The sequence below is a fragment of the Microtus oregoni genome, unplaced genomic scaffold (genome assembly GCF_018167655.1).
Source record: "Microtus oregoni isolate MIOR12 unplaced genomic scaffold, Mior012 000008F_ref0000371, whole genome shotgun sequence".
Taxonomy (NCBI): domain Eukaryota; kingdom Metazoa; phylum Chordata; class Mammalia; order Rodentia; family Cricetidae; genus Microtus; species Microtus oregoni.
Window position 1 is genome coordinate 33,319,886 of NW_024543067.1, and position 13,901 is coordinate 33,333,786.

General features: G+C 45.1%; 1 protein-coding gene across 1 annotated transcript in view; it reads right to left on the reverse strand.

Annotated features, from left to right (window-relative positions):
- Positions 1 to 13,901, reverse strand: part of Fat3 (FAT atypical cadherin 3) — a 587,501-nt gene that overhangs the window by 83,323 nt on the left and 490,277 nt on the right. The window contains exons 10-13 of the mRNA XM_041656771.1: positions 13,546 to 13,756; positions 5,931 to 10,004; positions 2,290 to 2,486; positions 843 to 996 (exon numbers count right to left, since the gene is read on the reverse strand). Coding sequence (XP_041512705.1) covers positions 843 to 996; positions 2,290 to 2,486; positions 5,931 to 10,004; positions 13,546 to 13,756 — 4,636 coding nt within the window. The remainder of the gene's footprint in view (positions 1 to 842; positions 997 to 2,289; positions 2,487 to 5,930; positions 10,005 to 13,545; positions 13,757 to 13,901) is intronic.

Here is a 13,901-nt window from a genome sequence, read left to right on the forward strand (position 1 = left end):
GGGCCCAGAGAGTTAAGAGCATATTCTCATGCAACTCTGTCCTTGCTTCCTGGTAGGATCCGTGGGCAGAAGACGAGGGGAAGGCAGTGGTTTCCGAAGACATAGCTCACTGAGATGGACACAGCAGAGGAACTACGCAGGCTGTTTGCTCTTTAAACTTCATTTAAAAATTCCCGCTAGATGAACCACCCAGTCCACAACACAGAAATAATTTGCTGCCTCAGAAAATGACTTTTCCACCAATTCTGACCTTCAATTCAGGCATCTGACTTTAGTTTACATAACCTTTTACCTTATAATTTTTGCCTGTTTATGCAAAGACATCTGGGGGCTCACAGCTTTGGAGAAAGTAGGCATGAATGTCTAATAAAAACCAGACAAAAGTGCTAATGACAACCAGAAGGGAACCGAAGGGATTTCACCATGAAGAAACTTTCCTTACTAAGCATCACGCCTAGTTTGCATGGTGACCAGTGTTTGAGATGCAATTCCTCTTCAATCTTTTTGAACCTGGTGTCAATTCACAGAGCTGTGTGCTTATTTAACACTAGTAAATGTGGGGAAACAGATGGAAAGAAGGGAGAAAGGGAGGGAGGGAGGAAGGAAGGCAAAGGAGGAGGAGTGCAAAGGGAAGTCCTGACCCTAACCAAATCAAGTTCCTGTGGCCCAGAGTGCCCATGTACACTATGAACTGCTTCTTTATTTCATAGCCTCGAGCACATCAGAGCCTCATATCAAGGCTCTAGCTGAGAAACTGCCTACTCATTATGAGACCACATGGGAAGATAAACTATCACATGGATATATAATGACATTTCCACAAAGAACAAATTTCGTCTTACCACTTTCTGGATCTAGAAAAAATTCATTGTTTCCAGATCCATAGAGTGAGTATCGTATCTCTCCATTGGATCCAATGTCCGCATCCTTGGCACTGACCTTCAGGATGAGTTGATTTGATGGAATATCTTCTGGAAGAGATGCTGAATATACAACCTGGACAAAGGTCAGCAAGAGTGAGGCAATCATTATTACCTGTGGTGCAATATTCTCCATGACAATGTTATACCAGGCTGAACCATTACTGCCTGTGGTACAATATCCTCCATGACAATGTTATACCAGGCTGAACCATTACTGCCTGTGGTACAATATCCTCCATGACAATGTTACAGCAAGCTGAACCATTACTGCCTATGGTACAATATCCTCCATGACGGTGTTATACCATGCTGAATCATTATTGCCTGAAGTACAGTATCTTCCATAATGGTGTTATACCAGGCGGAATCATTACTGCCTGTGGTACAATATCCTCCATGAGTGTTACACCAGGCTGAAATGTTACTATCTGTGGTACAAATTTTATAGCCACCATTTAAGCATTCATTCATATGGTTTAACTTTTGTGGTTTCTTTTTCTTTGCCTGAGACCATATTTCAGTGTGCAATGAAACTTAACAATATTCATGTCCTTACATTTTCTGTGCATGTTCACCTACACATATGTATTGAGCACTCCCTGTATGTAAAGTACATGGATAATGTGACTGGTAGAAACACAGGGATGAAGGAAACCGATGCATCACTGCATTGTGAGACCTGACACTCTGACACTGATTGTCCATTTCTCTGTTGAGACCAAATGGGCTCCTGAGATCATTGTCAGTCTTGACAGGATCATGGGCAACATCTGGCCTTAGTGTGTGAGATTAAGTCTACATGCATCACTTTTCTAAGATGCAGAGCACAAATATTGTCTCTTCGTCCACAGGTTAGAAAAAATAGATTAACAATTATTTAATTTTGCCAGAAAAATAATGCAGTCTAGTTCTTGTGGAAGCATTGTGCATTTGGACAGCAATGAAAAGGATATTTCACGGGGGACGTGGAGACCTCACTCGGCAGCTGGGCTCCAGTAAGAGCTACGTAATCTGCAAACAGGCAACTCACCATATAAGGTGCATTTCTCATATCCAGTGATTTAGAAAGAGGCTATTAATTAATTAAAAAGAACCCTTAAAAATTACTTAAAAGTTGGCTTTAAGGCTCATTATTCCAGTTTAATTGGGGGAGTGGCATAGAGATTGGGTTCATGATCTTTCTGGTTATCTAGATTCTGTTCACAATGAAGACATTTTATCCCAGATTCTGCTTCCTTCCTTCTTATGTTCAATGGACAAGAGCAGATGCTGCTCCGACTTTAGGGAGAAATGTGCAATGAGTTTGACCTTCCTTTTGGAGGAAGTAAGTCGGTTTCTAAGAAGCAGTTTTCTCCCTGAAGCTCACCTGATCACACACTGGGCTGTTGTCATTTACGTCACTAACAATCACTTCCACCATGGCCTGTGTGACAAAGAGCCCATCAGAGGCAGTGATGTTGAGGAAGTAAATGTCTTGTTCCTCTCGATCCAGAGGTCTCTTCACATAGACCTTCCACTCATTTTGCACCATGCCCAGGGCAAACCGTCCTCGGGGGTTCCCTCCTGTGGTGGAAACAGAGCTTCTGAGGACTCAGAGTAGACACCCACATAAGAGCCCGTAGGGGAGCATCCAAGTGTCCCTAACTCTCTACCCTTATGATACTGGAAAGAGTGACAAGTCACTTCATTTCTCCTGCACAAAAAGCATGATATTTATACACTATTCTTGTGTGAGAAGTAAAACAGAAACTTCGGAGATAATGAAGTCCTCTTAGAGAAGCTGGGGATGATCTTTTGTTTAGTCTCCCTTAAACATAATCAGATTCAAACTGTGCACCATCAATTGGCTCTTCGCGATGATGCGATTGGCTTTCTGTTTGGTCTCAAGAGAGGCGGTATTACACTGTAGTTCTTGTCAGCAAGACAATTTCATTAGCTGCTGAGTTGATTATACAATCAAGGAGAGGCAGCTAGCTCTGTTAAGCTATCTTTTAATGAACGCTTTATCATACAGCTGAGGTCTTCTCACAGGGACTGGAGTTTGGGGAGAAAAGTTGGCACCACACAGGACAAACTCCTAGTAGTAAAAGAGTCCCAACCAGAGGCTATTTAGGAAACAGTTTAAAGGTAAGCACTGTAATTCAATCAAATTGATAAGAGCAAAGTTGTACAATGGGAGGGAAGGAGGCAAGATGGAGACCAATGGCACAAACAGATTCGGCTTCCATTCATGAACCCGCATGGAGACTAAAGCTTGGCACAGGTGGGAAGAGGGATGGAAACATGACCTCTGCCCCCTAATCAGGAAATCATGCCAATTCTGACACCCAGAAAGGCTGAGCCAAAGACAATAGGAAGTAGTCAGAATGCAGAGGGAGGAGGCCATTTATTGGACATCCAGGAAGAACTTAATCTCTGCGCTCGCCCACTATTGGAGATGGCAGGGATTCAGCAGCAGACGAGACCACAAAACCTCCTGCTTCACAGGGAAGCTCAGGATATAAAGGGGAAGAGTGGCCATAGGTGGTCACCTGACTGAATGAGGAGCTGAGACAGCCCTATCGCTTGGGTTCCTCTGCATGTAGCCCAAACCCCCACCCTATGGAAATGCTCAAAGGCAGACTTTGCCAAAGGAATCTACCAGCTAACCTCTGTTTACTATTCCGAATTCATCAACAATGTACATTTGGTTTTGATTGCATGGGCATGCTGGAAGTCAGTATCTCTCCCTCCTGCCCCTTATCTCTCCCTCCTGCCCCTTAGGTGGGCCCTGAACAGTCTGCAGCAGTTCAATTCATGGGTTTTCTTTTCCTCAAACATATTGTTTACCATTTTAATGTGAAGCTTGGTATGGCTGGGTGAGCCTGTAATGCCAGCTCTGTGAGGCTGAGATGGGAGGTAAGGAGTTCAAAGCCAGAGTAGGCCACATAGCGAGTGAAGAGAAGGACATCTAAAGTCATCTCTGAGCACAACAAACAGAACATATGGAAATATATTGCAAACTATTATTTTATTGTAAGAGTCGAAGTGGCTCACTTCAAAAAATCAATCTTTTTATTATTTTTATAAAAAGGTAAGCATTTGGACCTAGAATTCTGAATATTTCACTGGTTCCAGGGTCTCTCCACTGTAATGAAGGACACAGGATGAATGGACCCCAGTCATATTAGACGTCACATTACTCATCGGGGGCAATGGTTCCACTCTTTCTACAGGGATTTTCCATCATGTGTAGACATGTTTGGTTATCATAGTATGGTTATGAGTCTATACTGCTGGAATCCCAGGAGGGGAGGGGTCAGGTGTGGTTGTGAAACAACCTATCCTTTGTAAAGAGCAGCCTAGCTCCCATCAGAGACTTGCCCAGCCCTGGTGGTGGTGACTGGGAAACCCTGTCCTGAGAGACTTAGGGTCCTCCATGTAATATCACTTTCTGCTACCACTGGCTAGAATTCAATTGTGCTTTAGTTGAATATGATTTCAGCACACACCACACACACACAAATTTCACCTCTCTATTAAACACCTTCAATGCCGGCAAGGCCATGCCGTTTCTTTGTTACATAAAATGATTAATGTTTCTTTGTTAGTCTGAGGCAGCATAGCCAACTTGTGCTACATCAAGAGTAAAGCTTAAATCTAATTAAAATCAGTTGGTGGTTGGCTCTGCTAATAGTATGAGGGGCTTTAAGCTGTGCTGTGCTCATTACTGTGGAGAAGCTGATGAGATGGCCCTTTAAATCATCTCCTGATACCTCAGAGACTATGAAAAAACAGTTAAGGCCTGGTTTTCTTCCTAGTACAAAAGCATCTCTTGGAGTGTCTCCCCTAGAAACAAAATACAAGTAAGTCAAAATCCTTGCCTTTTTTTGTCTCTCCTTACCAAGATGCTCTGTGTTTTAACTTCAGAAATATACTTTTTTAAAAAACGGAATAAGAGGCCAGGTTTCAGAGACAGCACAAAATGCGTGAAGTGTTCTTGCCTGAGAAATGCAAGCTCCGTAAAAGACACAAAGGAGAACCTCAGGCAAGCGTGGCCTTCTCGAGCTTTCGGTGTTTGCTCCAGTACGATCTTATTCTGCGGTGATTAATTAACTTTTCCACTAACAGACTTAAGCAGAATCCATGTCCTGGGGGCATCCTAATTAATTCATTTTTCACTCGGAATAATGTGGTTTTTCTAAGGGGAAAGCCACCTGACTACAAGCATTGATGGATTATTTAAAATCTTTTGGCACGTGGCTTATGTTCTGGCTTGGAAAGTCTCAGCATCAAGGTATTGGCTGCAAGGCCCCAAATGGTTTTTAGGAAAGACTTTTCCTGGCACTGCCAACCCTTCCTCTTCATCTCTACAAGTGGGTCATCCCCAACAGCTGCTCCTGAGCAGGGCAGACTTGTCACTCTGGCTGAATTCTGCAGCCTCACAGAGCAGGGGTGACACTTTGTGCACTCTCAATGATCTTATTTGTCTATCTTGGTTTTTCTGGTGAACAGCAACTTTTTGGCAGGGAAGATAGGCAGGCATTCCAAGGAAAAAGGGCTGTCAGTAGAAATATCATTTGGTCCTAAGTTATAAACTTAGAATTTCTCAGCAAACTGTCAAACTGAGACTTCTAATTTTCATGTGTGTACGACAACACATTTTTATGACCAGAAGGAAGCTGCGCAGAAAGCTTAGTGGCTTCATCCTCCTGTTTCCTAGCATTATTAGAAGGTCAGAGGGGAGTAAAATTTTTAAAAACACCTCTTCCTACTAAAAAGAGCTATTATTTTAATTTGTTCAGTTAAAATATTTTGCTTTAAAAAACAACAGGAAATGATATTAAGGTTGGTACCAGCTCCGGTATGAGCATTGTAGACAATGGCTGAGTGAAGAACCAACGCCTGAAAATCCCCACCTAATCAGATTTCTCCTTCAGAACCAGACAGTTACACCACTCTCATCCTCAGCTCGCCTGCCTTTCTTCAGTAAGCAGACCACAGGGCAAAACTGGGTGATCAACTTACCTGTAATGTGGTAGCTCACTTGGCGGTTAATGGTGGAGGTGTCTCTGTCCAAGGTGCTGAGAACAGCTACCACCTCTCCCGGGGGGTCGCTCTCCTTCACTTTTCCTCGGTACACCTCACGAGCAAAGATGGGTGCATTGTCATTGATATCTGTCACCTTGACTGAGACCAGAGCCATGGAAGAAAGAGAGAAAGCCTCTCCAAGGTCAGAAGCCACCACAGAGAAGGAGAAGGTAGGGTCTGTCTCATGGTCCAGGTCCTTCAGTGTACTGATCCATCCAGTGTTGCTGTCAATATTGAATGCTTCCATTACCTTCTCAAGCTGGGAATCTGAGTGTAGGGAGTAAGTGACTTGCCCATTGGCTCCCCAATCCATGTCTATGGCTCTCACCTGGGCAAGCTTGGTGCCAACAGGCATCCCCTCCATTATGATCGTCTCGTAGTTTGGTGTTTCAAAGACTGGCCTGTTGTCATTCAGATCCAAGACCTTGATGTCTACATCCACGGTGAATACAATGTCCACCTTGTCCAGGGGTATAGTAGCTGCTACTTTGAAGTGGAAAGCTGGGCTGACTTCATGGTCAAGGCGCTTGTCGAGCTTGATAGTGCCTGTCTCTTGTTCTATGATAAAGACACCCTCTCTGTTATTCTCTGGCCGTTCTCCGTTAACCATGCTGAACCGGACACTCTGATTGGGCAGTATCCTCAGGGTGTCCACTGTGCTTCCAATGGCTGTATCTTCTGCAAGGGCAAAGGAGTACTGTGACTGGGTGAATGAAGGCAGGAACGTTTCAGGGGGCAGGACATGGATGTAGACAGGGATGAGGGAGTGCCTGACGGGGATGCCACCATCGACTGCCTTCACAAAGAAAGACAGCACCGAATTTTTCAGTTGGTTAAAATTGCCTTTGGTCACCATCCAGCCATTATCAGGATCGATTTCCAAGAGGTCAGCCACTGAGACCGAGGCCTCACTGTAGAGGGAATATGTAATCCTAGAATTGGCGCCATCATCTGGATCCGAAGCTTGAACTTGGGTGACTAGGTGGCCCCTTCCGACATCAGCCCTGACGCTGGCCCTGTACTCCACCGTCATGAACTGCGGGGCGTTGTCATTCTCATCCACCACAATCACCCGCACAGTGCAGAAAGTCGTTCTGCCGCCCCCATCCAGGGCCCTCAGATAAATGCTAATATCCCCTTCCAGAGGGTTTTCGCGGTCCAGTCTTTCTGTTGTGATGATCTGTCCATTGCTGTCTATGAAGAATCTATCCTTGGCAAAGTCATTGATGATGGAGTAGCTGATCTGTCCATATGTTCCTGGATCCCCGTCTGTGGCTGGGACATGAATGACCTTTGTCCCAGAAGCTGCATTCTCCCTCACCTCAGCTACATATGTGCTTTGTGAAAAGGCAGGGCTATACAAGTTAGCTCCCAGGACTCTGATGTGCACCTGGGCAGTGCTGGTAAACAGCCCATCGGACACAGACACATTGAGACTGTACAAAGGCTCCATGCGTTGCTTCCTGTGGCTAGACAGTGTGAGGACTCCACTCTTGCTGTCCATCAGAAAGCTGGTCCGATCATTCCCAGATAAAATGCTGTATTCCAAACGGTCAAAGTCCGAGCTGTCCGCATCTGAGGCTTGCACACAGGTTACAAAATGACCCCGGGGGGCTAATTCACTCACATAGGACTCATAAATGAGCTGATTAAACACTGGCGGGTTGTCATTGATGTCAGAAATGTAGATGTGAACCAGGACTTCAGTGCTCAGGGACGGGAAACCATTATCAGTTGCTGTGACCCTCAAGGTGCAGTGTTGCACCACCTCGTGGTCTAGCATCCTCGCCGTCAGGATGAGGCCACTGGAGCTATCGATGTGAAAGTAATCCGTGCTATTGTAGGTGTCCTGGACAATCTGATAATGCACCACCTTGTTGTTTCCTGAATCCGCATCCGTGGAGACAAGTTGCAGAACTGGGGTTCCGATGAGAGACGCCTCAGACAGTGTCGTGTTGTAAGTGGGCTGATCGAAAACAGGAGGGTTATCATTGACATCATCCACTAGCACGTCCACGGTGACTTCAGCCCTGGCCCCTGTAAGAGCATCACTGGCTCTCACCGTCAACTTGTAAACAGATGTGGCTTCATAATCCAAAGGACTAATGACTTTCAGGACCCCTGTGTCAAAGTCGATGTTAAACTGTTGGAATGGATCCCCGTCAATGATGAGGTATATGATGCCCTGGCCTTCCGGGCTGGTGGCATTGATGCTGAGAATGGGAGTGTCCATTGTGACATCTTCATTGATTGATGCTGTATAAAAGGGCTTATCAAACACAGGCATTGCTTTGTTAACAATGGTGATGGGAAGTTCCACTGAGTTGGACAGAGATGGATTGCCACCGTCCTTGGCGAGGATGGTGACCCCATAGTCAATGTTGGCAAGGTCTGCATTGAATGCTTCTTTTAAAACCACATTCCCTGAATTCGGGTTAATTTCAAAGTGGCCATAGTCATCCTGCAAGACATAGGTCACTTCTCCATTGGCACCTTTATCTTTGTCGATGGCTGTCACCCGGTATACCAGCGTCCCTGGCTCAGCATCAACTTGCACAGCAGCATAGTAAGGGAGGCCCACGAAGACAGGAGAGTTGTCGTTCACATCTTCAATGTTGACTCGGACTACCACCCTCGCTACACGCAAGTGGTCTAGCTCACGACTGGCTTCCACCACCAACTCATACAACTCCTGTTCTTCGCGGTCAAAGGGTACTCCTGTGGTCTGAATGACTCCTGAGGTAGATTTTATCTTGAACTTATTTCCTGGGTTTAAGATGCTGTATTTCAAGGGCTCATTAAGGCGGTTTCCAATTGCATTGACAATAGCGACTTTGGTTATGTTTGTGCTGTTCTCTGAGATGGAAGTGGAATAGAAACTTTGTGTGAAGTGGAGGCCACTGTCCATGGCTTCTTTAACCATGATAGTGACCATGGCAGTGCTGTAGAACTTTCCATCAGATACTTTGACTATCAGCATGTAATGATCTTTGGAGAGATTATTGTTTTTTATGGTGAGCACTCCACTATTTGGGTCCATTAGAAAGTGATCCACACTGCCTTCCATGAGGCTATATGTCAGTTCAGGGGGCACCTCAGAGTCAGGGTCAGTGGCACTCACCTTTAGAACCTCCACACCGACGTAGGTGGGGAGAAGTAAGACAGTCTCAAACACAGCCTGGGTGAACACGGGCGGGTTGTCGTTCACGTCTCTCACCTCAATGTTGACTTCAACAGGGCTCTCTGCAGTCAGCTGGGGGCTCCCACTGTCTCTCACATGCACGTGGAAATGGAAATGTGCAATGGCCTCGTGGTCTAGGCTGGCAATCGTTCTGATAGCCCCTGTGCTGGAGTCCACTGTGAAGAACTTCTTGGCTGTGGACTCCACAATCTGATACACCAGTAATGCGTTCTGGTTGCTGTCAGCATCGGTGGCTCGGATCACCAGTGGGCTGTTGTCTCGGCTCCTGACGATGCTGTTGATGGGCGCAGCCTCGCTCAGGCTGCCTGAGTACTGCGAGAAGAGAAACACTGGGGGGTTATCGTTTTCATCCACGATCTGAATGCTGACGGTGGCATTGGAAGCCATGCCTGCCATGTTAGTGGCCTGGATGATGAGTTGATAGGCAGAGGTCTGCTCGTAATCCAAAGTTCTCCGAGTGGTGATGACTCCAGAATATGGGTTTATGGTAAAGACCCCATTGATGTTTCCATCTTTGACCTCATAAATGAGAGTTGACTGGCTGATGGCAGAGATGAGGATGACAGAAGTTCCAATATCAACGTTTTCATTGACTTCAGCTTGGTAGTCTCGGTGAGTGAATTTGGGGCGGGAGTTATCAGACACACTGATGGAGACACGCACAATCGCCGTGGCAGACATTGGTGGGGAGCCTTGGTCTGTGACTTTAACTGACAGGACAAACTGACCCATGGCTGTCATGTCTGGCTCTTTGGAGATGGTGATGATGCCCAGGATGGGTTCAATCTTAAACGTGTTCCCCGTGTTTCCTGAAAAACAGAGACCGATGAGGGAGTGAGCTACATGCGGGACATTAAAACCTTTCAGTGATGAGAGTTAAAGCAAAAGGAGAACTTTCTTTCTAGGATACCGAGAAGCATCCCAAATGGTTCCTAACAAAATAAGATCATATCAGTAGCTTCCCAACCCAAGATAACATTACTAGCAACAATATAGCATTGTGTACACATCTGAGCTGGGAAATAAGAGCTCTTACAGAGGAATCCCTTCTGCTTGGAATATGTGGGGTTTCCTCATTCTTGGACCCAGGAGAAGAGGGATAGCTGGGATTGGCATGTCCCTCCACTAATGCATCTGCCTCTGCCTGTGTGTATGCATGTATGCTATAACTATAAATATAAAATGGTAATATAATATAATATAATATATATGTGTATATATACACTGGTACAGAATATGGCTGCATTTTGTTTTACTTTTTAGAAAGGAGCACTGTAGGAATGGTTTCAGAATACTGCCAGTGTGACTTGCTTTCAGCTCGTACCATTGGTAGACTGTGGATGTGGGCGCCATGTTCCATTTTCACTTGAAAACTGGCTTTCTCCAAAGGTAACTTTGGTCAGGTGGGGAATTCTTCTAAGTCATTGTTTGCTTTGCAAGTTTTAAGGATTTCTTCAGAATTCCTCTTCCTTTATCCTTTTCTTTTATCCCTTTCCTATAGTGTATATACACAGGCACGGACCCAGGCATAAAAGCGGCTATCAGAAACACAAGATTGTTCATCTAATCTGTAGTCACGCTATTTGCTCGCCTTAGAGAGCTTCAGGTGAAGAGAGGAGTGATGATCCTGGAAACTGTCCTGGACACTAACAGGGGTCTGTTTCCTGGGAAATGGAGGCATGGGCGCTGCTGTGAGATGTCTGGCATGGGAGCTAAGAAGGCTAAGAGTAGAAACAGCATCCATGTCATCTGAGCAGTGGTCCTCCCCATGTGATGCAGAAGCTCACAGCTCTGACCAAAGGATGCTCACAGTTCATGTCCATGCACACTGATGTCAATGTCCTACTTCACAGTGAGTAGGCGAGCCCTGCCTGTCTAGGTCAATGGATGATGCTAAGGAATGTTTTTACTCCAGTTGGCCTTGATACCCCTGCTGTCCCTTCTCTGTGGATACATGATACACCCTTCCAGGGTGCTGTGCTCCCACGTCAGGTCCAAGCTAGGCCTCTCCGTCTTTTCCCTCTTCAATATATTGACCTTCCCTTGAATTGGCTACTTGCCTATCCTTTACTTCTACTCATGAATCTTTGGAAAATTAATATTGATTATTATACAAGATTCAAAGCTCTGCCACTGCCCCCACCCCCGACTTTGTTTCAATCCAAAGTTAAAGCTTCTGTATGACTTTTGAGGCCAGACAAAAGATAGGAAGTTTATAGCCCACTGGAAAACAGAACAAAATCTGGCTTATCTGAGGCTTGGGAGTCAAGTTCAATAAAACCCAGAATCTTATAAAACCACCCGTTACTTGCTTCTGTTTCCCTCATGTTAAAGGAGCTTGCTCAGTCACTCTGTGAGGGTCCTGCAGGTCCCAGGTCTCACTGTGTGCAAGGGACAGGCAGGCCAGGGGATTTGGCTGTGTGTATATGAGGGTCAGACAGGCCAGGGTATATGTGTGTGTGTATTATGTGCGTGTGTGTGTGTGTGTTACAGGTAGGCCTGGTGTGTGTGTGTGTGTGTGTGTGTGTGTGTGTGTGTGTGTGTGTGTTTGTGTGTATCAGAGATAGGCAGGCTGGAGGTCTGGCTGTGTATGTGTGTAACAGGCAGGCCTGGGATCAGGCGGGGGTGGGGCAGGGAGGCCAGGTAGGAGGTTGGGCTTTGTATAACGGACAGTAGGCCTGGGGTAGGGCTATGTGTGTGGGAGGGAAAGGCAGGCCCAGGGCTGAGCTGTGTGCTTGGAAGGGGCTGAATGACTGTGACAAGTTTGTCATAGACACCATAATTCTCATTAGACTTTTATACATACAATTAAAAGCTGGGTTTTTTTTTTTTTAGATAGTTATTATTCTCGGAACTTTATTTTTCTGGAAATGTGGGATTTCTATGTAAGACATATTTTAAAGGAATAAAGCTATTCCTTTTGTACTTTAGTCAGTTGTCAAAGCAATGACCGAGCTCCGTGCTCCAGTCCTGGAGGGAAAATGTGAGGGAAATTGTATTTTCAGGGATGTTACTAATATGTTCCTTGAGAACCTAATAGTAGTTTAAAAATTACTTGAAGCCCAGGAATAAAAGTAGTAAATTTATAAATATAATACAGATATAAATATCCCTAAAATGGTAAGAAGGGCAGAACTAAAGCCTTCCCCGCAGATGCTCGCAGTGACATGAGGCGATGCGTATGGATGACACAGGAAAGGAAGAGATTAGATGGACCTTAGGAAGAACAGCTGAGGATGGGAGCCTGGAACATGCTCACGCGATATTTCATATTCATTTCTTAGTGTCCTGCTTTGTAATCTAGAAGAACAAAGATAACTTATTGTTGCAATAACAATACTCTGGGGTAACCAAGAGTTGCTAAGTAGGTCTAGGTCTGTGGAAACCCCAGCACTAACATGTAGGGAAGCTCTCGGGCACCTGGCCATTAGCGAGCATCATCTTCTGTGAGGATGGCAGAACTGACCCATTTAAAATATGGCACTTAATCTAAAAGGTAGCTTTTAGATTATCATTTGATACACGGGATTTTATACGTTATCGACTTTGCTTTTTCTCAAATTTCTATTCCTAAGTGACTTTCTTATCATGCTTATTTTAATTCAGCTGCTCATTCAAAAGCTCTACATTTAAGAGAAGGGCAGGAAGCTGTCCCGTTGCTGCCATGGAAAGAATGTGCACTTGGCATTGCTCACCACAGACAGGCCACAGAACACTTGGGAACGTGCAGCGTGAATATTCAAAAACGGCAAGATGGGGAGGGACACAACAGATAAGGGAGACTTGTCATTTTTAGCTTCGCGGGTTTTTATTCTTGCTTGGATATTCATCTCTGTCATAAACGTTTCTATCTATCTACCTTCAAACTGTCTATAAACTGTTTCTCAAATGTTAACATCCTTGGAAAAACACCAAGATTTAAGACACATGCTCTCGTTTATTTATCTGTCTGGTTAAGCAAACAGTTTAGGTCCCGTAGGCACCAACTGCTCTGTTGCTTGGACTGCCTCCACCCTAGGCAAGGTGTTTGTGTTCATGGTGGTGTGCCGGGCTTCCTGAAGTCTTCAGTCCACCCACTGGGAAGTTAACCCAACTGTGGTAATTTCAGTCTGAGTCCATGGTTTGCTGGTTTCTGGGTCTGGGGCACTGAATTCATTACACATTTCTTTTCTTCATTTCGAAAAACTCCAAGATTGAATGCAAGGAAGGAAGCTCTTCCCTTGCTGCCAATATTGAAAGGCTAAGAACTTTATACACACCATTGCACAAATCGGTTGGTGAGTTCATGGGGCGGGCTGTGCTGCGGAGAGAAGGTGTCATGCTTTGTGCTGAGGTCTCTGCAGCTCTCACCTGCTTCTATGGAATATATGAGCTCTGCATTTTCCCCTTTGTCTTTGTCCAGAGCTGTCACTTGTAGAACAACTGATCCCAGGGCAGCTGATTCGAACACCGAGGCTTCATACAGTGGATTGGTAAAGTAAGGGCTGTGATCATTAGCATCCTCCACGTTCACAATGACCCGGGCCAAGTTTCTTCGGTAAGGAAATTCCTGATCTCTGACCTTTAGGCAAAATATAAGAAGCAGTAGGACTAAAAACTTGAATTTCAAAGAACTCACATGGCTGTGTTTGTTGAGAAAACAAAATGAGAACATGCATGCAAAGTGCTTGACCCAGGCTTGCACAACTACAAAGCACTCAACAGTG